The 24197-nt window shown below is 44.0% G+C and overlaps 1 protein-coding gene across 2 annotated transcripts in view; it reads right to left on the bottom strand.

Moving 5' to 3' along the window:
* epha8 (eph receptor A8) overlaps positions 1 to 24197 on the bottom strand; it is a 567400-nt gene that overhangs the window by 155505 nt on the left and 387698 nt on the right. For both annotated transcript variants that reach the window (XM_073031661.1, XM_073031662.1), the window contains exon 4: positions 9917 to 10072. In XM_073031661.1, coding sequence (XP_072887762.1) covers positions 9917 to 10072 — 156 coding nt within the window. The remainder of the gene's footprint in view (positions 1 to 9916; positions 10073 to 24197) is intronic.

Below are 24197 nucleotides of genomic sequence, written 5' to 3'. Positions count from 1 at the left end.
CTGTGCTCTATGTCTAAAAAAACAAATAAAACACAGAACATTTCTTATTTATAAAGGATTTTCAGATGATAAAAGAATTATAAACTATGAAGGATTTCCTAACACACGTGCAATTCTTATGAAATAATATATGAGAAACAAAATGAGTTGCAGATGAATGAGTCATCTGTCACAGAAGCCAAAGATTGAGGAATGAATTTTAGTTCTTCTTTCTGTTACCCTGTCTTTCAGTCATTCTTGTCATTCTTAACAATCCCCAATGTTTTCTAACTGTTTTACTACTAGTTGACCTTATCTGTGTGTGATATTAGTCAGATACTTTTGCTGGGATAAAGTAATTCACACAGATGGCCTAAAAGCTTCTGGGGACATGCAGTAGATCCCAGACACCCAAACTTAATGGTGTGAGGGCTGACTCGCGGAGTACACAAATATCCCAACTATTGATTGATCGCTTATACCTGTGACCAGATTTGATGTGATAAGTGATAAAATCAGTCTGGTCTGCAAACTTCCTTGAACCTGTGCACAATGGTGCAAATAATTTAGTTAACATTGTCTGGTTTGAAGCAGGCCAATTAACATAACCACACTGTCCTAAATTAAACATAGACCTACAAGACCTCACTGTTTGTTGTTTACCAGAAGCTGAGCAAAGAAATATTGGTAAAAAGTTTAACTTGGTCAATAAACAATTTTGGAAAGATTATGTCACTGAGCTAGAAAGCTAAGGTTAGCACTAAGGCTCTTAGGCACATGAAACTGCTGGGGAAAAGCCAGTGATTTTATGGTAAATAAGCCGACGTTTGACAGACAGATAAGTTACAGTAAAACTCTGATAATCCAGTACCTGTGAGACTTTGGTGGTGCTGGATTTTTCAGATAACTGGGGGCTACTCCTATTAATATCCAGCCATGCATTTCCTTCACTTTATTTTAATATGTTACACAATGGCACAACAAATTATCCAGTGAGCTCTGTTTAAATAAATGGAGTGCAAACTGAGACCGAAGAGTTCAAAGGAATCTGGAACTAGAATTCAGTGAGCTTCAGTTTGTAAATCCGTCCTTACTGTCCAGCTCTGGAGTTCCCAACCCAATCCTGACCCACATACTTGCACTTCAAATTCCCGCCTCACATTACTCACAAGTGAGTGAGTCAGATGCTAAACCATTGGGATGCCCATACACTTGCATCCTGGATTGTTGGAGTTCTACTGTAACAGAACAATACTGCCAGCATGTACAAACAAGGGGGATGAACTCAGCAGGTCGGGCAGCATCCGTTGAAATGAGCAGTCAACGTTTCGGGCCGAGACCCTTCGTCAGGACCTGCTGAGTTCATCCAGCTTGTTTGTACGTGTGGATTTGACCACAGCATCTGCAGTGTACTTTGTGAATACTACCAGCATCTGCTCATTTCTTGTTACTGAGCCAGCAGGGATCAGCCATGATTCCTGCGGGGTTTTGGAGCTTTCTTGCAATTGCCTGAAGTTGCTATGCTTGGTGCAAAAGAATTTGTGCTTACTGTAAGTCTCGTCCATAGACATGGGTCAGAGTGGGTATTCCCTTGGAGAATGAGCAGATGCCACAAACATCAAGAAAAACTGCTTCATGAGAGAAGAGTGCATGTGGTCAAGACCACCCAATTTATGCAGCAACCTTGACCTGTGGTTCCTAGGTCACAGAATGAACTCCCTTTGAAGGGATGGAGGATCGGAGGATGGCCTTAAATGAACCACTGGTCTCTCAAATTTTCCAGCACCTCCAGGTGTACACAGTTACTCAAAAGTGTAGTTAGTGCAGGAGGCTACATGTGCTTATCAATTGGGTTTGCTTTGAAACAATCATGCAGCTGAATTACCCATTAGGATCTCCACATCTGTTTTCAGGGGCCATTAAAGTTAGATATGTCCTCATATTTCTACCATCAGGGAGGAGGAGGTACAGGAGTCTGAAGATGTACATTCAACTTTGCAGGAACAGCTTCTTCCTCTCTGCTATTAGATTTCCAATGGTCCATGAACTCATGAAAACTACCTCACTATTCCTTTTCTACACTATTTACTTAAGTTTTTATTGTAACATAGTAATTTTTTATACTAAGCACTGTACTGCTGCTGCAAAACAACCAAAATCACGACATATATCAGTGATAAAAACCTGATTCTGATTCTGAGATTCCGATATTTGTAGACTTTTCTAGTCCTCATAAATGTCGTAACATCCAGCAAAATGCAAGTGCCTTTATTCCCGTAGTATGTTTGGTTAAGTATTATTGTAATATTGAATGCTGAAGTAAAACAATATTCAACTGTTGTTTCACTCACAGAATCAGGGAATTATACAGCACAGAAGAGGATTCACTCAGCCCACTTCATCTGTGCTCTCTGTAATGTCTTTCTATCCTATTCTCATTTGCCTACACTGGACCAATATCCCTCTATGCCTTTTCTATCTTCTACCTCCTCAGACAACTCATTCTCAATCACCACAACCGTTTCCCTCACATCTGCTTTAGATTACTCTCCACCTACCTTAAATATTTTCCCTCTTGTTCTAGACTCACTTTCCCTGCAAAAAAATACTCTATTTAATCCTACTTGTAGGTTTCATACTTTTATAAGCTTCTATAAGATCATCCCCAGGCTTCCTATGTTCCTTGGGAATAATAGGGTAGACAAGGAGTTTGTTTTTCACAGGGTTGAAATATCTAATACCAGAGGGCATGCATTGAAAGTGAGACGGGATAGGAGCAAAGGTGATGTGGGGGGTAAGTTTTTTACTCAGAGAGTGGTGGATACCTGTAATGTACTGCCTGGTGTGGTGGTAGAGGCAAATACATTAGAGGCTTTTAAGAGATGTTTGGATAGGCACATGAATATGAGGAAGATGGAGGGATAGGGACATAGTGTAGGTAGGAGGGATTAGTTTTTTTTTAAATTTACTTTTTAGCTGGTTTGGCACGGCATTGTGGGCTAAGAGGCCTGTTCCTGTATTGTACTGTTCTATGTTCCATGTTCTAAACATTATTGATCCATTCGCTCCTTTAAACTACAGCCCTCCATTCCAGGCAACATCCTGCTGAATCTCTTCTGCACTGTCTCCATTGCTACTGCCTCCTTCCTGAAGTGGATAAACTTGCCCTTCAGCTGCAACAGAAATCTATGAAGAATCATTTGATAATATGGCAGGAATTTGTTTCCACTGGCTTTAGATGTCAGCCCGCCTTGGAGCAGGTGATAATTGTCAACTTTGCTACCATCTTGAGGAGAATACAATGTGAAGTGGTCACTGAATCACCTACTGGGAATGGCTGGTCATTGTTGTTGGATGCCTCCTCTCTCGATACATTCAATGAGATGATTCCAGAATGCCTTCTAAACATCTACCAGAATAATAGTGCAGTCCAGCAAGAGAGGCCACATGAAAATTCGGCTGTAAAATCTAGCAACTGAGCAGAAATGTTTCCTTACTGTAATAAGATGGACTCTTGACCTCACAGTCTACTTTGTTACGAGCTTGCACCTCTTGTCCGCCAGCACTGCACTTTCTCAGTACCTATTCTACTTTATTCGGCACTCTGTTATTGTTTTGCCTCATTCTATCACAATGCACTGTGGAGTGATTTGATTTGTGTCAACGGCATGCAAAACAAGCTTTTCACTTCATCTGGATACACGTGACAAAAATTAACTAATTCCAATTGCAATTCAAGCTTCAAAGAAAGTCTGGATGATTGACAATGATTCTGATGTGATGCTTAAATTGTACTGAGGTCGGAGGGGAGTATTTATGCAGTGCATTGAAAGGGGATGTGATAATCACCTGGTGCGATGATTGAGTGTTAATCAGGCCTGGAATCTATGCTAAGGATTCCAAGGGCTGCTTGCTCCTACCTATAAACCTTTGCTCCTTCCTCCCTGGTGGATCCACCCCAGCTCTGAGACAGGATGTAAACTCATTTCCACCAGCAAAATGCCTCGATCTCCACCCATCAGCTCAGGACAGCTCTCACATTTCCTAGTTCAGTTCCACTTCAACTGGAGCAGCTTTCTGTTCACAACCCAGTGCCAGCTGATGATACTAACTCTGCCCCAGCTCAGTGCCAGCTGATGATACTAACTCTGCCCCAGCTCAGTGCCAGCTGATGATACTAGATCTGTCCCAGCTCAGTGCCAGCTGATGATACTAACTCTGTCCCAGCTCAGTGCCAGCTGATGATACTAACTCTATCCCAGCTCAGTGCCAGCTGATGATACTAGCTCTGTCCCAGCTCAGTGCCAGCTGATGATACTAACTCTGTCCCAGCTCAGTGCCAGCTGATGATACTAACTCTGTCCCAGCTCAGTGCCAGCTGATGATACTAGATCTGTCCCAGCTCAGTGCCAGCTGATGATACTAACTCTGTCCCAGCTCAGTGCCAGCTGATGATACTAACTCTGTCCCAGCTCAGTGCCAGCTGATGATACTAACTCTGCCCCAGCTCAGTGCCAGCTGATGATACTAACTCTGTCCCAGCTCAGTGCCAGCTGATGATACTAACTCTGCCCCAGCTCAGTGCCAGCTGATGATACTAACTCTGCCCCAGCTCAGTGCCAGCTGATGATACTAGATCTGTCCCAGCTCAGTGCCAGCTGATGATACTAGCTCTGTCCCAGCTCAGTGCCAGCTGATGATACTAACTCTGCCCCAGCTCAGTGCCAGCTGATGATACTAACTCTGTCCCAGCTCAGTGCCAGCTGATGATACTAACTCTGCCCCAGCTCAGTGCCAGCTGATGATACTAGATCTGTCCCAGCTCAGTGCCAGCTGATGATACTAACTCTGTCCCAGCTCAGTGCCAGCTGATGATACTAACTCTGTCCCAGCTCAGTGCCAGCTGATGATACTAGATCTGTCCCAGCTCAGTGCCAGCTGATGATACTAGCTCTGTCCCAGCTCAGTGCCAGCTGATGATACTAGATCTGTCCCAGCTCAGTGCCAGCTGATGATACTAGCTCTGTCCCAGCTCAGTGCCAGCTGATGATACTAGATCTGTCCCAGCTCAGTGCCAGCTGATGATACTAACTCTGTCCCAGCTCAGTGCCAGCTGATGATACTAGCTCTGTCCCAGCTCAGTGCCAGCTGATGATACTAACTCTGTCCCAGCTCAGTGCCAGCTGATGATACTAGCTCTGTCCCAGCTCAGTGCCAGCTGATGATACTAGCTCTGTCCCAGCTCAGTGCCAGCTGATGATACTAGCTCTGTCCCAGCTCAGTGCCAGCTGATGATACTAACTCTGCCCCAGCTCAGTGCCAGCTGATGATACTAGCGCTGTCCCAGCTCAGTGCCAGCTGATGATACTAACTCTGCCCCAGCTCAGTGCCAGCTGATGATACTAGCGCTGTCCCAGCTCAGTGCCAGCTGATGATACTAACTCTGCCCCAGCTCAGTGCCAGCTGATGATACTAACTCTGTCCCAGCTCAGTGCCAGCTGATGATACTAGCTCTGTCCCAGCTCAGTGGCAACCTGATGATACTAGATCTGTCCCAGCTCAGTGCCAGCTGATGATACTAGCTCTGTCCCAGCTCAGTGCCAGCTGATGATACTAGATCTGTCCCAGCTCAGTGCCAGCTGATGATACTAGCTCTGTCCCAGCTCAGTGCCAGCTGATGATACTAGCTCTGCCCCAGCTCAGTGCCAGCTGATGATACTAGATCTGTCCCAGCTCAGTGCCAGCTGATGATACTAACTCTGTCCCAGCTCAGTGCCAGCTGATGATACTAGCTCTGTCCCAGCTCAGTGCCAGCTGATGATACTAGCTCTGTCCCAGCTCAGTGCCAGCTGATGATACTAGCTCTGTCCCAGCTCAGTGCCAGCTGATGATACTAACTCTGCCCCAGCTCAGTGCCAGCTGATGATACTAGCGCTGTCCCAGCTCAGTGCCAGCTGATGATACTAACTCTGCCCCAGCTCAGTGCCAGCTGATGATACTAACTCTGTCCCAGCTCAGTGCCAGCTGATGATACTAGCTCTGTCCCAGCTCAGTGGCAACCTGATGATACTAGATCTGTCCCAGCTCAGTGCCAGCTGATGATACTAACTCTGCCCCAGCTCAGTGCCAGCTGATGATACTATCTCTGTCCCAGCTCAGTGCCAGCTGATGATACTAGATCTGTCCCAGCTCAGTGCCAGCTGATGATACTAGCTCTGTCCCAGCTCAGTGCCAGCTGATGATACTAACTCTGTCCCAGCTCAGTGCCAGCTGATGATACTAGCTCTGTCCCAGCTCAGTGCCAGCTGATGATACTAGATCTGTCCCAGCTCAGTGCCAGCTGATGATACTAGATCTGCCCCAGCTCAGTGCCAGCTGATGATACTAGATCTGTCCCAGCTCAGTGCCAGCTGATGATACTAGCTCTGCCCCAGCTCAGTGCCAGCTGATGATACTAGCTCTGTCCCAGCTCAGTGATGAGGAAGGCAAATGCCATGTTAGCATTCATTTCAAGAGGCCTAGAATACAAGAGCAAGGATGTGATGCTGAGGCTTTATAAGGCACTGGTGAGACCTCACATTGAGTATTGTGAACAGTTTTGGGCCCCTCATCTTAGAAAAGATGTGCTGGCATTGGAGGGGGTCCAGAGGAGGTTCACAAGGATGATTCCAGGAATGAAAGAGTTATCTTATGAGGAACGTTTGATGACTCTGTGTCTGTACTCACTGGAATTCAGAAGGATGAGGGGGTATCTCATTGAAACCTTTCGAATGTTGAAAGACCTAGACAGAGTAGATGTGGAAAAGATGTTTCCCATGGTGGGGGAGTCTAGGACAAGAGGGCACAGCCTCAGGATAGAGAGGCATCCATTTAAAACAGAGATGTGGAGAAATTTCTTTAGCCAAAGGCTGGTGAATTTGTGGAATTTATTGACACACGCAGCTGTGGAGGCTGGGTCGTTGGGTGTATTTAAAGTAGAGATTGATAGGTTCTTGATTGGACATGGCATCAAAGGTTACGGGGAGAAGGTCGGGAACTGGGGTTGAGGAGGAGAAAAAAAAGGATCTGCCATGATTGAACAGTGGAGAGACTCGATGGGCCGGATGGCCTAATTCTGCTCCTACGTCCTATGGTCTTGTGGCTTCGGTTTCCTCCTGCATCGCAGACTTCTGCAGAGGTAGGTCTTGATTTGGGAACAGCTCTTTTCTCTTCACCATTAGATCTCTGAATGTTCCATGAACCTACCAACACTACCTCATTACCTCTATGTAGATCCACCATGCCCATTCCCCGCATTTCCATGTTATGCTCTTTCACATGCTCTGATTATCAACCCAGTGTCAGAAACGTAGAGCTGCAATTGGACAGCGGAGAGGTGATTCAGTAATGCAAAGTGCTGAAACGGAGAGTGTCCTTTTCAATAATAATAACCTGTCTTGTCTGGTGGTGGAAGAGAAAACTACGAGAGCAGATAAAATAGGCACGAGTAACAAGGACAAAACAAAATCATAAAAACCACAGATCAGTGGTTGTACAAGTTATTGGTTGATCTGTACAGTAAATAAGAAATGTAGTAGATAGTAGAGAGCGGTGACTCCAGAGAGTTCTTATCTCATGGTGGTGTCAGGTATTTTTGAACAGAACAGAACTGATATCTGCTCAGAAATATGAGGTTGTCTGGAGATAAGGTAGAGCTTGCAGATTGGATAGGTCAGGCATGATTTCCTTGGAGCAGAGAGGGCCCTCACTAAGGGGACTAAGTAGAAGGTCAAAGGGCTAAGAAGAGGCTGGATGAAGGGAGCCTGGGGTGGGGTGGCAAGGAGTGGGGTAATGGGAGGAGGGGAGTCTGGCAAGGGACCAAAGTGCAAAGAAAAGAGCCTGGAAGTTGGAAAAAAAATGATGATGAGGATACCTGGAAAAAAGGAAAAGAGGGGAGAGGGGTTTGCAAGCACAGGAAGATGGGATAAGGGGAGAGGAGAACAACAGAAAGGGGAATTAGTAGTGGAGAATGAGAAGAGTGAAGAATGGTGGAAGGAGGGAATAGAAAGAACAGAAAGAGAAATACTGAGGTTTGAGGAAAACCAGGAGACAGGATTATGGGGAGAACTGGAAGATGGAAATGCTGGGAGAGGGGAATCTGAGAGTAAATAAAGTGAATAAAGGGAAGAATGAGATTAATGCTGAGGTTTATTTGATTTCTGTGTTGTGTTGAAGTAAAGAAGCCAGCATGACTGTAAAGTAATCCATCACTGTAACTACCAGATATTCATTTGGGGTATATGTAACCCTGAGGAGGTGATTGGGTTGAGGAGAAGTACAATGCATTGATAATGCAAAGTTATACCATAGACTTCACATCAATGAGCAAACAGCAGGTTGTCCCACTGGATTATGGAGCCATAGAGTGATGCAGCTGAGAAACAGGCCTATTGGCCCTGCTGGTCCAGGCTGACCACAGCATCCTCCCTGCTGGTCCCAGTTGCTTTCTCTTGGCCCATAACCGTTTATGTAGCTATTCAAATGCCTCTTAAATGTTGCAATTGTACCTGGCTTGACCATTTCCTCTGGCAACTCATTCCAGCTACTTCTTTGTGTAAAGAAGTTGCCTGTCAGGTCTCTGTTAAATGCCTCCCTTCTTTAACAGTATTTATACCCTCTAGTTCTGAATTCCCTAACCCTGGTAGAAGTCTATGACTGTCCACCTTATCCATACTCCTCATGACTTTATAAACTTCAATAAGATCACCCGTCATGCTCCAGGGAGTAAAGATCCAGCATGGCCTATCTCCCTCTATAACTTCTAGTCCTGGAAGCATCCTCGTAAAGCCCTTCTGCAACTTGACAATTTATTTTCTGTAACAGGCTGACCAAAACCGTACACAATACTCCCAAGTACAGCCTTACCAATGAATTATTATACCTGTAACATAACGTCAGTACACCTAAACTCGATGCCCTGACTGATGAAGGCCAGCATGCTATAAATACTATCTTCACCACCCCGTCTACTTTTGCAGCCACTTTCAGTGAACTGTGCCCTCATACTCCCAGGCCTCTGCTCCACAATACCTATCAGTACCGTCACCATTCACCGTAACAGTCCGTCCCTGGTTTGACTGTCCAAAATGCACCACCTTGCACTTAGCTAAGTTGAAATCCATTTCTCTTTTTGCTAACTGATCAATATCACTTTGTTTCAATGTGACCTGCTTCCCTAAGATTCCTTAATTTGGTATCATCAGCAAACATGCAAATTGTACCAGGGAAATTCACGTCCACATCATTTGCATAAATAATAAATAACTAGCTCCAACCATTGACAACTCGAGTACCTCATTAGTCACAGGCCTCCAATCAGCAAATCCACCTTCAACCAATACACTTTGCTTCTTTTCACCAAACCCGGTCTGAATCCACCTCGCTAGCTCCTCTGAATCCAATGTGACCTAATCTTCCAGATCAGCCTGCCATGTGATATCTTCTCAAATGCTTGACTGAAATAAAGCCTTTGACAAGCTATATAGATAATGGAAACCTCCTTACCTTTATCTATCTCCTTAATTATCTCTTTGCAAAAGCTCCTAAAGATTCATCATGCATGATCTCCCATGCACAACATTATGCAATTCCTGATTATCCAAGTGATAGTAGATCTTCACCCTCAGTATACCTTCCAGAAACTTCCCTACAACTGAAGTCAGGCTCATTGGTTTGTAGTTCCCCAGGCTGCCCTTCTTGAACAATGGAACTACATTAACCATCATGCACTCTGCTGAAACTTCACCAATGGCTAACAACAAAGCAAGTGCCTCTACAAGGGCCTCCACCACTTCTTCACTGGCATCCCACTAGTTCTAGGGATGAACGTGGTTATAGCCCTGGGTGTTGCCCACCTTAATGCGCTTCACGATGAAAAGAGATGAGTGATGTTACTCACTGGTACAAGGTGAAGAGGGTAAATCAGAAGGTGATCGGTAGTAGTTGGGGTCGCACTGGCAGAAGAGAGCACCCATCACATCTGAGTGACTGTGACGAGGGCATCTTGTGCAAAGCTGGTCTCCTGAGTTCGGCTTGAAGAATCCAGGCTCACAGGCTGGAATACAAACATAACAGATATCTCTCAATACTTCCCTTCAACAAAATCCTCAAACACATCAGTTATATATTCAAATCAATCACAGCTTTAAAGGTTGTTATATTTCATTGAATAATTATCGTGCTCACAGAACAGCAAAGCCTTGGAGACCTATGCATAATTTCCAGCTCCATTATGTCTCTGAGTGCCTGGTTCTGCTGCTGAATGTTTGTCTCCCTACAGAGCTCAGCTGGTGTTCCTGCTATGTGTGCAAAGAATTTGAAAGCTAGTTGGTGCAAAGGAGAGAAGTCAATGGAGATTACACTATCTGCATCAATAAAAGGTAGAGTTAGTTGCTGGACATCCCCTGTTAGATTCCTGTGGCATTCAGGAAGTTCTGAGCCGGGATTTTCCGTGGGTCACTTCCTTGGGCAGGACAACAAGGTCTCCCTTCATTTTTCTACCACTTGCAATGTTTAGTTAATCCAAAGGAAGCTCAGGAAAACATGGACAAAGATCCCAAGCAGTTAACGGAGGAGCATCTGTTGACATGTCCATGGTTTCAAGATAAGGAGCTAGTTTTTAAAACTGAGATTGTAGATTTTTTTTGTAGAAGGTCATGAACCTCTGGTATTTCCCCCTTCCAAAAAGGTTTTGATCATTAGTTGCCCCAAAGATGTGCTAGAAGTCTTGTGCAAAGCACACATAATGGGGGAGGAACCCAGTAGGTCAGGCAGCATCTATGGAAGGAACCAAATAGTCAATGTTTTGGGCTGAGACCTTCAATCAGGAACCTGCCCTTCATAGATGCTGCTTGCTTCTCAAAGTCCAGTCCTACATACCCGTCGTGAGAGGTGGCAAGCCAACAGCACTCTGGTGAAGCTGTATAGGCCCATCGCCTGTACAGTGGATGCAATAGACTGCAGAAGCATGATGAACTCCAGCCGTACCATCAGCTGCAGAGGACGATGGAGGCAGGAGGTTGACAATGGCCCATGCTCCAATTCAGAGCTAAGGGCCCAAGTAAGTATAGATGCTGACTGACATGCTGAATTCCTCCAGCATTTTGTGTGCATAGCTCAAATTGCAGTCGCTTCTTAACTTGTAATACTTCCAGGTTAATAAAACTTGTGTTTTCTTCTGTTTTAGGCAGCACAGTTGCACAGCCAGCAGAGCCCCTGCCTCACACCTCCAGTGACCAAGTCAGATTCAAGCCTCCAGAGGTGTCTACATGGTGTTTGTACGTTCTAACCATGATGGGTTTCCTCGTAGTACTCTGTTTTCCTCCCACGTCCCAGTGATGCACTGATAGGTTAATTGGCTACTGTAAATTACCCTCAGAATGGGGCGGGGTGTGCTAAAAATATCAGCAAGAATTTGATTGGAATGTGAGAGAAAGAATGAGTTGAAGCTATACCCCGAAATAAAGGGAGGGGAATGGGCCTAATAGGACTGCTCATCTGGGAGACAGCACTGACCTCTCTTCAGTGCAGTAAGTTTTCATGGAATTAAGTTTAACTATCTAAATCTGTTTGAGCAATGTTTAAAGATGAGACTGGGCATTTAAAAGAGCTCTGATGATCACCCAGGTGGTGAAAGCTGCCTGATGTTCTTGAGGTGGGAGGATTGAAGCCTTAGGCCTGCTCACTGCTCTCTGTCCCAAAGCAAGCTTGCTTGGTTCCCTCACCTCTCCTTCCCACACTCTCTATAATTTATTTAAACCTGTTCTTAGCAAACATATTCCAAGTCTGAAGGAGATCATGGTTATGGATGTTAACTCTGGTTCTCTCTCCGAAAATATTGTCTGCTCTGCGTAGTTCTCAAACATTTTGTGTTCGGTTATCACAGGAATACTATATTCCCTCTGAAATGCCACTGGTGAAGAAATTGCCATTAAACCCTTCAGAAATGTCTTTAGTGGAGAGACTATTCAATTTGCTCACTCTAGCATAGCTGGTTGCTATTAGGAACACCTGATGTTGTTTAAACAGTTTCTAAGCCTCATCCTTTCCTGGAGCTGAATTGGGAGGTAGAAATAAACATTAGAAGAAATTGGAGACTATTATAGCTACAAAGAAACAATTAAATCTCATCAAGTCACTATGCATAATAAAGAGGAATTTGCATTATCATATGTCAGGTAGATGAAAATGAATACAGAAAACACATTTTCAGAATTAATGCGCCATATGACCTGTGATCGTGGCATTTTCTCAAGTAACCCTTTCATTACACATATCTGCATATCTATTGCATAATTCATAGAGTGATGACTGCATTAAAGATGCAATGGGAGAGAAAAATGCAAATGAATGTTTGCTTTGACAACTTAATCAGCACAATTTAGACACATTGTCTTTTGCTTAAAGGATTTACTAATATTAATTACTCTCTAAATTGGTAATCTTCCCTGTAAACTCCAGCCCTAGTCAGGATTTTGAACTGCTAACACAAGATTAAAATCAGTGTTGCGCTATGAATGATAAAACTGAGGCAAATATTTAGATAACATACTTAAGAGTGCACATCTGCTTTTAAAAACTTGCTATGAGCATTGTAATGTGCATTTGGAGATAGCTGATAAATCTGCATATTTTCACTGCTTTGTATTTCTTTATATCAGCAAAGCGGCTTCACTTACAAAGTCATTATTTGCTTCTAGGCACAGCAATGTAGATTTTGCTCACCCCACGACCAATTGGTGATGATTAGGACAGCAGCTTCAATAAGATTGCAGTCTAGCTGGAACCTTGTTGTACAATAGGTGGAATCATAGAGTCACAACAGAAGCAGGTCTTTGAGTCTGTGAGGGTTACAATGATCATCACGTATCCACCTATACCCGGGCCACAGCTAACCTCTGATTCAATTACCATGCTCACCACAAGTAGGTTCCAACAGTATAGTGAAATTCGATCTTTCATCCACTGGTGGCTGCATGTTCCAATGCTGGACAACTGTAAGTACCAACTAAAAGCTGTCAAAGCTGAAAATGTATAGGTTTTTTTTCATTCGTTCAAGGGATGTGGACTTTGCAGGCTGAGCCAGCATTCAATTACCCATCCCTAATTGCCCCCTGGGAAGACTGGTGAGTTGCTGTGGATACACCCACAAGGTTGTTCATAACAGGTTAGGGAGAGAGCTCCAGGGCTTTAAGCCAGTAATGGTGAAGGAATGGCAATGTATCTTCAAGTCAGGATGGTGTGCATCTCGGAGGCAACTTCCAGACAGTGGCATTGCTATGCTTTTGTTGCCCTGGTCCTTCTGTCTGGCAGAGGTTGAAAGCTTGAAATGTGATGGGGTGACTATTATGGAAACTGCTTTGTCCAGAATAGTACCTGATTTTCTTGAGTATTGTTCAAGCTGCATTTATCTAAGCAAGCGGAGAGTGTTCCAACACAGAGCCTTCTAGATGGTGAGCAGGACTTTGGGAGTTAGGAAGCAAGTTACTCACCTGAGGATCCCCAGCCTCTGACCCACTCTTGTAATCACATTATGCATATGGCTACTGCAATTCGGTTTCTGGTCAATAGCAATCCCCAAGGTATCGACAGTGGGGAATAGATTGAATGTGAGGAGAGGCTCTTGTTAGATATTGTCACTTTAGTGGCACAAATGTTACTTGTCATCTATCAGCCCAGGCCTGGATATTGTGCAGGTCTTGCTCAATTTGGTTGTTTCTGCTTCATTATATGAGAACACTAAGTGCTGGAGGAACTCAGCAGGTCAGACAGCACCTACGGAAGGATAAGAACAGTCGATGTTTCAGCTCATACCCTTCATCAGCATTTTGTGCGTGCTGCTCAAGTTTTCCAGCATCTGCAGTCTCTCTTGTGTCTTCATTATCTGAGAAGTTGTGAATGGTGCTGAACATTGTGCAATCAGTTTAGGAATATGGATGGGATGAATAACTAATCTGCTAAATTTGCAAAAGAGTTTGTGACCCTCAAGCACTGAAATTGACCAAGGTTTTATATCTGCATATGCCATGAATAAACAACTCTCTCTATAAATGTACAGCTGTGAAAGGAGACAGATATTGGGATTTTAACCATGCTTTTTATTCTCTGACCCCTCTGTGGATTTTGACTCCTTCCCTGACAATAAAGCTCACAATGTAGAAACAAAATGGAGCTACAGATGTCTAGAACTGCATCAAAGACTTTGGAAGTGCTGAAGATCAAAGATTGTTAATGGTCTCTAGACGAGCACTTCAGTTATCCTAACAAACAGTCACTGTACAGTGTTCAAAGGACAGTTTGTTTACATTTGGAATTTCATGTCAATAAATAGTGAGCTCAATTCAATAAATGAACTTAAGCGCTGAAAAACCTTTAAGTTTGTGCTTCCCCATCTCAAATGATACCCTCATTGTAAATACGTAATTCTATTAACACTGCCCTTCTGTGAAGGGGAAACTCCATCATAACTAATGAAATTGTGTTTCACCACCTGGAATCTGATTCAGAATTGTGAATTTATAGTATTAAAATTTGTATCAAACATCGAGCACAGGAGAATGGGAAGAACAGGAAATTCTATTTGCTTGGGCCAGTGAGAGGGGAAGGCCAAAACTTAATGCCAAATAAAAGAGGAAAGTACAATTTTTATTGTCTTGGCAAGTGGTCTTTTAACTTACAAGTAAGACCTCTCAACTGTGAGTGTACATCCGTAAGATCACCAGAAGATCAATATATTGACTCCAAAGACATTTGTGAGTACACAGGACTCCCTCAAAACATAGAGGGGTAGATGGAAAGAAACTCCTAATTAAAGATATGTCACCTCAGGATAAAGTCCTGTCATTTACTAAAAATTATTACTCAGGACTTGTGAGCAACTAGCAGTAATTAAGTTATCAGCTATAACTGGTGAATGGGAGACCCTAGTCATTCTGGCCTGATGCACCAACTAGGAGCAAGACAGTGTTAATAATACTCTAGATGACATTGGATAAACTGGTAAGTTACCTCACAGGAGTTACATGAGGCTGAGTCAAGATCCAGGGCACACACTTAGGTCTTCACAAGGGAAAGCTGTATCTGGCAGATCCAGCACAGAAGGCAGAAAGAAAGGGAAGGGAAGCAGAGTTACAGTAATATGTGTCTAAGTTATGAAAGGAGTTGAGTGATGAGAGACAGTGGTAGAAGAACGTAGGAAAGAGTTAGATCAAGAGCGTTGTTCCAAGGGAAGATAAGAGGAGGGCACAGAGCTGCTGTCACAGTTCTAGACACCAGGTTTCAACTCTGACCTTTAGTTTTGTTTGCAAGCTCTCCTCGTGACCACATGGTTTTCTTCCGGGCGCTGCAGGTCCCAGGGACACGTCGTCTGGTAGGCTAATTGGTGGCTATAAATTCCACCAAGTACAAGCAGGTGATAGTTGACAGGAAAGTGGGGAGAGCAAGGCACACAAAAAATTAACTGAGAAAGAGGAATTGTCTGATGAGTCACCATGGCTGCCCTCTGAACAACAAGGAAACATAGTAGTGAAAGGAAAGATGGTAAACCATCAAAACGATGTAATAGATTTTTAAAGGAGAGGTTAGATTGGAGGATTGGTTCAGAGACCACAGAAAAATTGCTACATGATTTACAGACTGACTATTGGCCTGGGAGGAATGGAGCATCAGGATCCAGGAGGTGCTGTACAATGGCTGAGTATTTCAGTGCCAGGCTGATCCTGCAATATATAGACTAGGATCCGCAGAACAAGCTGGAAATATAAGTGACTGCATTGGAGCCAATGTTGTGTCATCTAGATGAATGAGAGCGAGGGATGGACAGGAAGCAAAGACAGTCCGGAGATAACAAATGGAGGAGACCAGGCTACAGATCATGACAACAACATTCTGGGTCACCTCCACTTGGTGTCAACCTTCAGCCAATGGGGAACCCAAGGGAGCTTAGGATGTCTTCAATCCTGTGTTTGTCCTCTAAAATTTGAATCAAGGCAGATAGCAGCGACACTGTCAAAGCTAGGGATAGGATAGATCTTACTGAGAATTTTCTAGATGTTGAGGAGAAGGTGGACTTGAGCAGGGGGAAAAGAATATACCGAATTGTCGTTGTAAACATTGAGTCATAACATATATATGGGGCTGTCTGCAGACACTAATCTAGGAAACAGGATCCATAAGAATTTAAAGGACAGGATGGTAGTGAAACTGTTAGCCATGGTTGGGGAGGGTGTAACTAACAAGAATTTAAAAAAGATTTTTCCTCATTCGTTGACTAACTGTGGTCAACGACAAAGAGGTTATGGGAAAGGTGCAGGGAGATCATGTAAAGTCCCAGTGGCCACTACTATATAACACCCACTGCCAGAACTGCACGATAGTTTTCCAGATTTTGATCCCAAGTATGATGATACCATTAAACAGACTGTGTAAAAGAAGCATTGGTCACAGTTTGATAAGCAGTAGGCCAATCTGAACAACAGAGGACTGAGAGGGGAAGACTGAGAGGCGAAGGAAGTATCTCACAGGAAGGAAGGAGCCAAAGACAAGAGCAGATGCTGGTGTTATATCAGTGGCCACAAAGGTACCTTTAAATGAGAATGTGAACAGCCACTCAAATATCAGGGAAGACTGCATTCCAACCAATCCTGTCCCAGTGAGATCAGCGTTAAGATCCTGATCAGACAGCATTAAGATCCTGTCCCAGTGAGGTCAGCGTTAACATCCTGATCAGACAGCATTAAGAACCTGTTACGCCTGTGGCCCCCTCCCTTTTGAGAATTGCAGGATCGCTATTGATTCGGGTCAGGAGACCCAGGAAATGAAAAAGAGACATGTAGATTCCTCAATGTTTGGAATGTGTCCTGGGCCTCTGAGAGACAAAGCCACGGATAACGGCCATTATCTCTTGGAGACGGAATTGTGTATTGAATACTGTACGATGCATCGAAGCCCCCAGGCAATGAACCGAGGGGGGGTTGGTGGAGGGATTGCATCATCCCACCCTGATTGACATCTGAGACCCTGTGAGTCAGGATAAAAGAGGGTCTGGGGAACAGCCCCTTTACACACGCACCAGGAGAAACGCTAGAAGTTCCGTGACAGCGTTTAATAGCAATTGCCGGTGGAGGACCCACGTGTGTCCTTTCCCGTTGCCCCGGGATTGAGGCCCTACCACGGAAGGCAGCTTAGCTAAGGAAGAGATCACCACCGATGCCATTTCGAAGGATCAACATCATAAAACGGAAAACCGGGCAAGTTCTAAGCCTCCGTCTCTCTCTCCAACCAAAAGCTGCAGCTTGAATGAACTAAAGTGACTTTTATATTTCCATCGGACAATACATTATCCCCTAGACAACGATAGAGCTATTTCTTATTGATTATTATTATACCCGCGCTTTTAGATTTAGTATTGACGACGTATATTATCTGTATGTTTGCATTGATATTATTTTTGTGTATTTCATCAATAAATACTGTTAAAAATAGTACCATCAGACTTCAACAGACCTCTCTATCTTTGCTGGTAAGTGACCCAGTTACGGGGTACGTAACAATCCTGTCCCAGTGAGATCAGGGTTAAAGTCCTGATCAGACAGTAGGGACCCGGAGTCTTACCCTTGAGATGCCTACATATGATATGGAAATCAGCATTTTTGAAGAGAGCACAGCCAGCCTAACTACCTATGCCTACTCATGTATGATCCCTGTGTGTAGTCAACATACTCAGGAGGAAGAGAAAGGATTTCTTGGTGGGATCAATAGCGATTCAATAATGGTCCACTCTGCTTCTGCCATGATATCTGCTCTGTTTTCTGTGTATTTCCTAGGATTTGGGCAGCAATACCATTGCCTTTAGAAGCAGAGGGTGGGCCTCTACAATCTAACAGAAAAGTATGTTTATCAAGTAGGATCAAGAGGATATGAGAATGCTGGTAACTCACTGTATGCTGATTTAATCAACCACCAAGGGTGTGAGCTATCTGTCTTAGGATTGTTTTAGGATGTCAAAACTGTTGCCAGGATCCAGGATGGCTGAGCTTTTCATTGGAAGATTATTTGCTCGACCATTGCTGGGTGTCAGGTGAGTAGTAAGACAAATCAGAGGTGGTCAGGAGGCAGTGATGAGGAGAAGCCAGGTATTGTCAGGGTGCACGGTTGACCTGGTATCTTTTCCGATGTTGCTGTAGTTCCTTCACCAGCTAGGAGAAGAAGGGAGCACTTGCAGTGGTATTGTGCTTTACTTAGCCGCAGCAAATCACTTTGGCAATCAAGACACTGTTGCTTTTTAGCAAAACATATCAGCCACCTGCAAAATCCCAGAAGCAACAAATACGATATGACAATTGGCCAGCTAATCTGTTTTAAATTGAAGGAAGCTTGTTGGTCTGGATACTGTGAGAACTGCTGCCTCTCCTGTGTATAATACCCTGGGACATTGTACGTCCACCTGGCTCACTGCAAGGCGGAAACAGAACTCTTGTTAATAACTAACTCGTGAGACAATCCTTTACTCCTTAACTACTGCTGTGAGGGGATGGCACACGGCTAGTGCACATTCAGAGCCTTCGGTCTCTGAGCTAAGTATTCTGTTTGAGAGCCAAAGCTGGACATTTAGCCCTTTTCCTAATTTTATGCTGTTACAAAGCTTTCTTAATTACAATGTTGCAAAAGATCATTTGCCCAGAATTTTCTGAAGCAATCTTAAAAATGCTGAGTGCCCCTCACTGCCTCACCTCAATCCCAACTAGAAGCTGAAGTTAAAGATACATTTATTATCAAAGTATGTATGCAGTATACAACTCTGAGATTTGTCTTCTCCAGATAGCCACAAAACAAAGAAAACCAGGGAAGCTGGTCAAAGAAACACATCAACCCTCCCCCATGCGCATAAAAGAACAAATAGCCCAAACAGCAACAAAAATATCAACCCCCCATGTGCAAAAATAAATCGTGTAAATGGCAACAGGAAATCAAAGCCCCAACTCCAAACACCCCTGCCAACCCTGCAGAAAACAACAAACAAATCATACAACAAGGAAGAACTGGCGAAACACAAAACCAAAGGAGTCCAAGAAATTCACGGTCCAATCAATAAATCGCAGACCCAGAACTCCGGTGACATCTGAGAGTAAAGTTACAAGCATGAACAATCTGTGCAATGGCCTCTCAAAGCAGCTGAGCTATTAATTGAAGGATAGACATCAGTATAATGGGATGGGGCATTTCTTCCCTGCCGGCTCTGTTCAAATGTCAGTCGCTGGAGCTGACTCCACATTGGCAGTGCCTGTAGTGGCTTTGTATCAGTCGTGGCAGCAGCTGCTTGCTTGTTGCCAAGAGGTACGGGGGGTTGTGTGGCACCGATAGCCGCGGCTGATTGTGCATTGCCAATGGCTGCAGATGTTGGTAACGGCTGCCAAGGAGTACAACTGGTTGCATTTTCCTGACAGCTGCAGCTGTTTGCATGCTTACCGCTAGCTGCAGATGTTGGCAACGGATGCAGCTGTCGGTGTCTGGCCAAATGCTTGTACCTGTGTACTTCTTCCACTGTAAATTCCACAAGGAGTTCTTCGCAGAGCGTCAACAGTTTTGAGGTGACAGCAGACAACAAGCTCCAAGTGAGAAGGTGACATTTTCTTTATATCATCTGAGCACAGGCAATTGTCCATGTGAACTCGATCCAGCCTGTGAGAGGATGGTCGATATTTTCATCAACATGATTTGGTCTGAGTTGAAAGTAATGGATATTTTAATAATGGATGAAGTAAACACAAGAGATTGGTTAAGATTCAGATTTCCCATACATAGTTTTCAAGTGAATGATGAAAGCAAAAATTGTCTTAAACCATGTTAATCAGCACAGAATGCTGAGGCAGCCAGGGGTATTCTCCTGTTCCTGTTAAATACTGTCATCTAATCTTTTACTTTCACCTGAGTCAGAGGCAGAACTTTAATTTGATACTGTAGCTACAACTGCTATCCCTAACGGTACAACGCTTCTTCAGTACTTTGGTCTCGAGTTGGACTGCTGCTTCAGGTCAAGTGCACCAAAACTAAACCACACTAACACTCCCTTTCAAAGTAAGCCAACAGAAGTGGGAAGGATGGGGAAACCAGACAGAAGCAATGATGAAAGTCATGAGGCCTGGGCAGATGTCCTTAAGCTAGAAAGAGCACAAAGAAGACTTCCAAGAATATTGCCAGAACTGGGGGGTCTGAGTTATGGGGAGAGGATGGGCAGGCTAGGACTTTGTTCATTGTGATGTAGGAGGCTGAGGAGGTGACCTTTCAGAGCTGCATGAATAAATTTTTGAGTAGCATAGATAGAGTTAATGTGCACAGTATATTTTTGCCTCAGGGAAAGGGAACCAAAAGGTAGAGGGAATAGGCTTAAGGTGAGAGGAAAAAGATTTAAATGGGGCAGCCTCTTCCCAGAGAGAGTGGTGCCCATATAGAATAAGCTGCGAGAGGAATGTTGAGTCAGCTACATTTACAATTTTTAAAAGACATTTGGACCAGTACATGGATAGGGAAGGGTTAGAGGAATATCGGCCAACAGTGACAAACTTGGGTGGGGCACATTGGCATGTTGGGCCAGAATGACTGTTTAGTTCTGTATCACTTTCTAACACCGTGACCACAGTACATCCAGACACAGACTCCGAGGTTCAGGAATCATTTCCCTTTATGATTCCAACTTGCTGCAGGTCTGCTCAGTTTGAATTTCCTCAGTCTGAGAGATTGGAATAGGTTGTTCATGGATAAAATTTATATAAGAAACACAGAACTGTTTCAGTACTCAGCTTCAGGTATTTGTGAATTAACAGTTCTGAGGGTTAAAGGATGATGGGTTAAACAATGGATTTCTTCACACTGGCGTTTTACAGCAGAGCGACTCTTCCTAAAGTGGTGAAGATGCCTTTTGTTGTACTTAAAACTGAAATGGAAATTTGGCTAGTTCCTGCTTCATGTTCAGCACTCACTTTATTCTCTCCTCTAGAGGTGCCTTTACTAACTTTTGATTCCAGGCCCAGCTTCAAATGGAACCAATCGTACCTACCACCCTTACCAGCATCAAAACTCAACTTCCAATGACTTGTCCACTCCACCTGCTCCAATTTCTGATCAGCAGCATCCTGCCCCAGTAATAACCCTGTGTCCCCCCTCCCCAACTCCAATTCATTATCATACCCCATCTCTGATTACAATCACCCCCACCTTGTGACAATCACCATTATCTTCCAACTCATCATCTCCCCAAGTCCAACTCACATGTCTCTGTGAGTGCAATTTTGCTGCTCGTAGTATGTTTGCACAACTCTCCTCGGCCATTTTCGCCAGTAACCCCTGACCTATAAATCCTCCTCTCAACTCCCAAGCTACTGAACAGGACACAACCACAGGCCTCCTGCCCAATATCCAACTATGTTGGTGCCAATGCTCTTTGGCCTTGACGTTAAAGGCCAAAATAACAACAGTTTTTTCCCCTCCATAGCTGCTGCCTGACCTGCTGTGGTCCTCCAACACTTGCGTGTGTTACTCAAGATTTGCAGCATCTGCAGAATCTTGGGTTATTCAATCTTTCTAATGTTACAATGTTATTCTTCTATACTCAGGCACTCCCGGTTTCATTGTACACACAGGAAGCCTTAAGAATAGGTTACAATGATGAGCCCCCCCCACCCCCCGCAAACTAGCACCTGATCAGCCAATGATGTGAGATGAGGAGAGCTCCTTGTATTGACCCAACATCACAGGCACCTCAGGTGAGGGAAACAGAGAAAAGAAGGAAGAAAGTGAAAAGACCTTTCCTGCTCCGTTCTGTATAAAGTGTCACACAGAGTCACACAGCATAAAAGGAGACCTTTTTGTCCATTGGATGCACAACCATCAAGCATCCATTTGGCACAAAGGAACCTGCAGCAAAAAATAACAAACAGCAGGCCAGGCAGCATCTGTGGAGCATTTGGCATTTCAGGTTGACAGCCTTCATCAGGATTTATTCTATTTGATCCTTCCCCACATTCACACCAACTCTCTCCAGATTCTACCACTCATCTACCCTACCAAACTATGCATCACTGGGATGTGAGAAGGATCGGGAGCATTCAGAGCAAACCCATGCAGTCACAGGAAGAACATGCAAACACAACACAGACAGCACTAAAGCTCAGGAATGAACTAAAGCTGCTCAAGTTGTGATGTAGCAGCAGCTCCGTCAGTTCTCCCATCCTTGGCAATATTTCCCAAGTGAAGAAGCCACTTCTGTGCCTAAGTAAAATTCCAGTGGATGTCACCACAATCTCAATGTCAGTCATCAGGACTGTTGGAAGAATTCACACTAAACCAAAGGCTCACTGCTTTTCTCCTTGATGATGCCACTGAACCTCTTGGGAGTGTTAAGTGGAGGTCTGATCCACTGCTCACCAATAACACTGCTGACACATTTCCTGGAAACGTCCTTAAGACACAAATAAGAAACATTCCGAGTTACTCACAGAGCCATGATGATGTATCCCACCGCCCCAGCTTCCCTTGACTGAAAGGATTGGTGAAGGAGGCAACAAGGTTACTGGAGATTCTAGTGAATGGTCTCCATCCTTATTGGCTGAAACCCCATTTCCTGCTTAAGCTTCTGAGAAATTGTATGCCGTTTCCAATGTTCCCAGACCTGTGTAAATGAGGTGCTCAGCAAAGCAATTTATAAGCACTTCACTCGCTGTGAAGTGAGTGAAGTGTTTTTTGTGGTACAACAGGGTACAGGAAATTTGTGCCCTATATGCATCATTGAGCTTCAGTTGCTGTGCACGTTGCTGTCTACATCAAAGGACTGTACTTCACTCTACTGCAGACCTTGCCTTTTTTCCGAGGCTGCCTTGTAAAACAAATTAATTCTTTGTGGTGTCACATAGGTAAATTAGTCCAAATAACCCTGCACCATCAAACATTAGATCAATGCAGTAACAAGTCATTATTTCCTGACTTAACTGTTAATGTCATTGACGATGGCACATTTATTGATGTGCTATGAAACTGTTATCAGCCTGAATTAGAGGATGAAGTGATTTCTCTATCACTCAACAAAGGCTTCACAACAGAGAAAGAGCACTCTTTCATAATACAACAGCACTGGAATTTAAAAGTGAGTACTGAGACAATTTCAAAGCTTTTATTCTGTAAGGTGTATCTCCTCCCATACTACAACCACAGACTGGATCCCTTGGATTAAATAAATTAGACAAGGACTCATTTGTGCTGCACTTTCCGCTATTGGTAAATGCTCAAGAAGGGTCTACTTGTGCTCCTGGATGTAATCTCCTTGTACGTCCCACAAAACAAACACACACTTGGTCATAATGATTGGTGTTAACAGGAAGGAAGATAACCCAGTCTTTTGTATCTTTGCTATTGATACACCTTGATTTTTCAAAACAATTGCTGACAAATTTTAAAGAATTCAAAGTGCTATGTGTTTGGGGGGGGGGGTGGCGTTTAGGACCAGCAACCCTCCTGTACAAAGATGCTGTGCGTAGCACAACACTCCATCCCTCAGTACCATCTAGAACACACATTATCTCTGCATTACCAACAGTGCAACCTTGGAATCTCCTTCAGCACCACCTCAGTTCTAACAACAGGACAGCACACGTTCAGCATCACCAATACCTCAGCCCTCCCTCACCACCACCAACAATGCAGCACTGCCAAGTCACACTCACTCAGTACTTTGATGGTGCAGTGTTCCCTCAGCTACCAACAGTGTAGTATTTCCTTAACAATGTTTTTGCGGATAAATTTATGGGTTCTGATGGAGCTGATGTGGCCAATGTAGGAACCATTGAGAAATTGTTGGGTAGTTTACAAACTGGTCCCACATAGGTTCTATGTGCTCCATGGTTTCAATGCCACCTTGAACACTCCGTCTGCATTTTGAGCTGTCAGGGATCTGAATGCATCAGCGGAGATTGTCTTCCTTCCCAAGGAGACATATGAGAAGATCTTTGACTCTTTATTAACTGTTAAACTTTTCCCATCATGGAGCTCAGGGCAGAGTGTTTGTTTTTAGTAACATGATCTTTATTATATGACAACTCTATGTAAAGTGGCAGGCAGCAGCACTAACCACCATCCAGGCATTGTGCACCCAAAACAGATGGTGCTTTTCACCAGAGGATGAATTAATTGCC

Source organism: Hemitrygon akajei, chromosome 29 (genome assembly GCF_048418815.1).
Source record: "Hemitrygon akajei chromosome 29, sHemAka1.3, whole genome shotgun sequence".
Taxonomy (NCBI): domain Eukaryota; kingdom Metazoa; phylum Chordata; class Chondrichthyes; order Myliobatiformes; family Dasyatidae; genus Hemitrygon; species Hemitrygon akajei.
The sequence above is the reverse complement of the archived record's forward strand: the minus strand, read 5'-3'. Positions and strand labels throughout refer to the sequence as shown.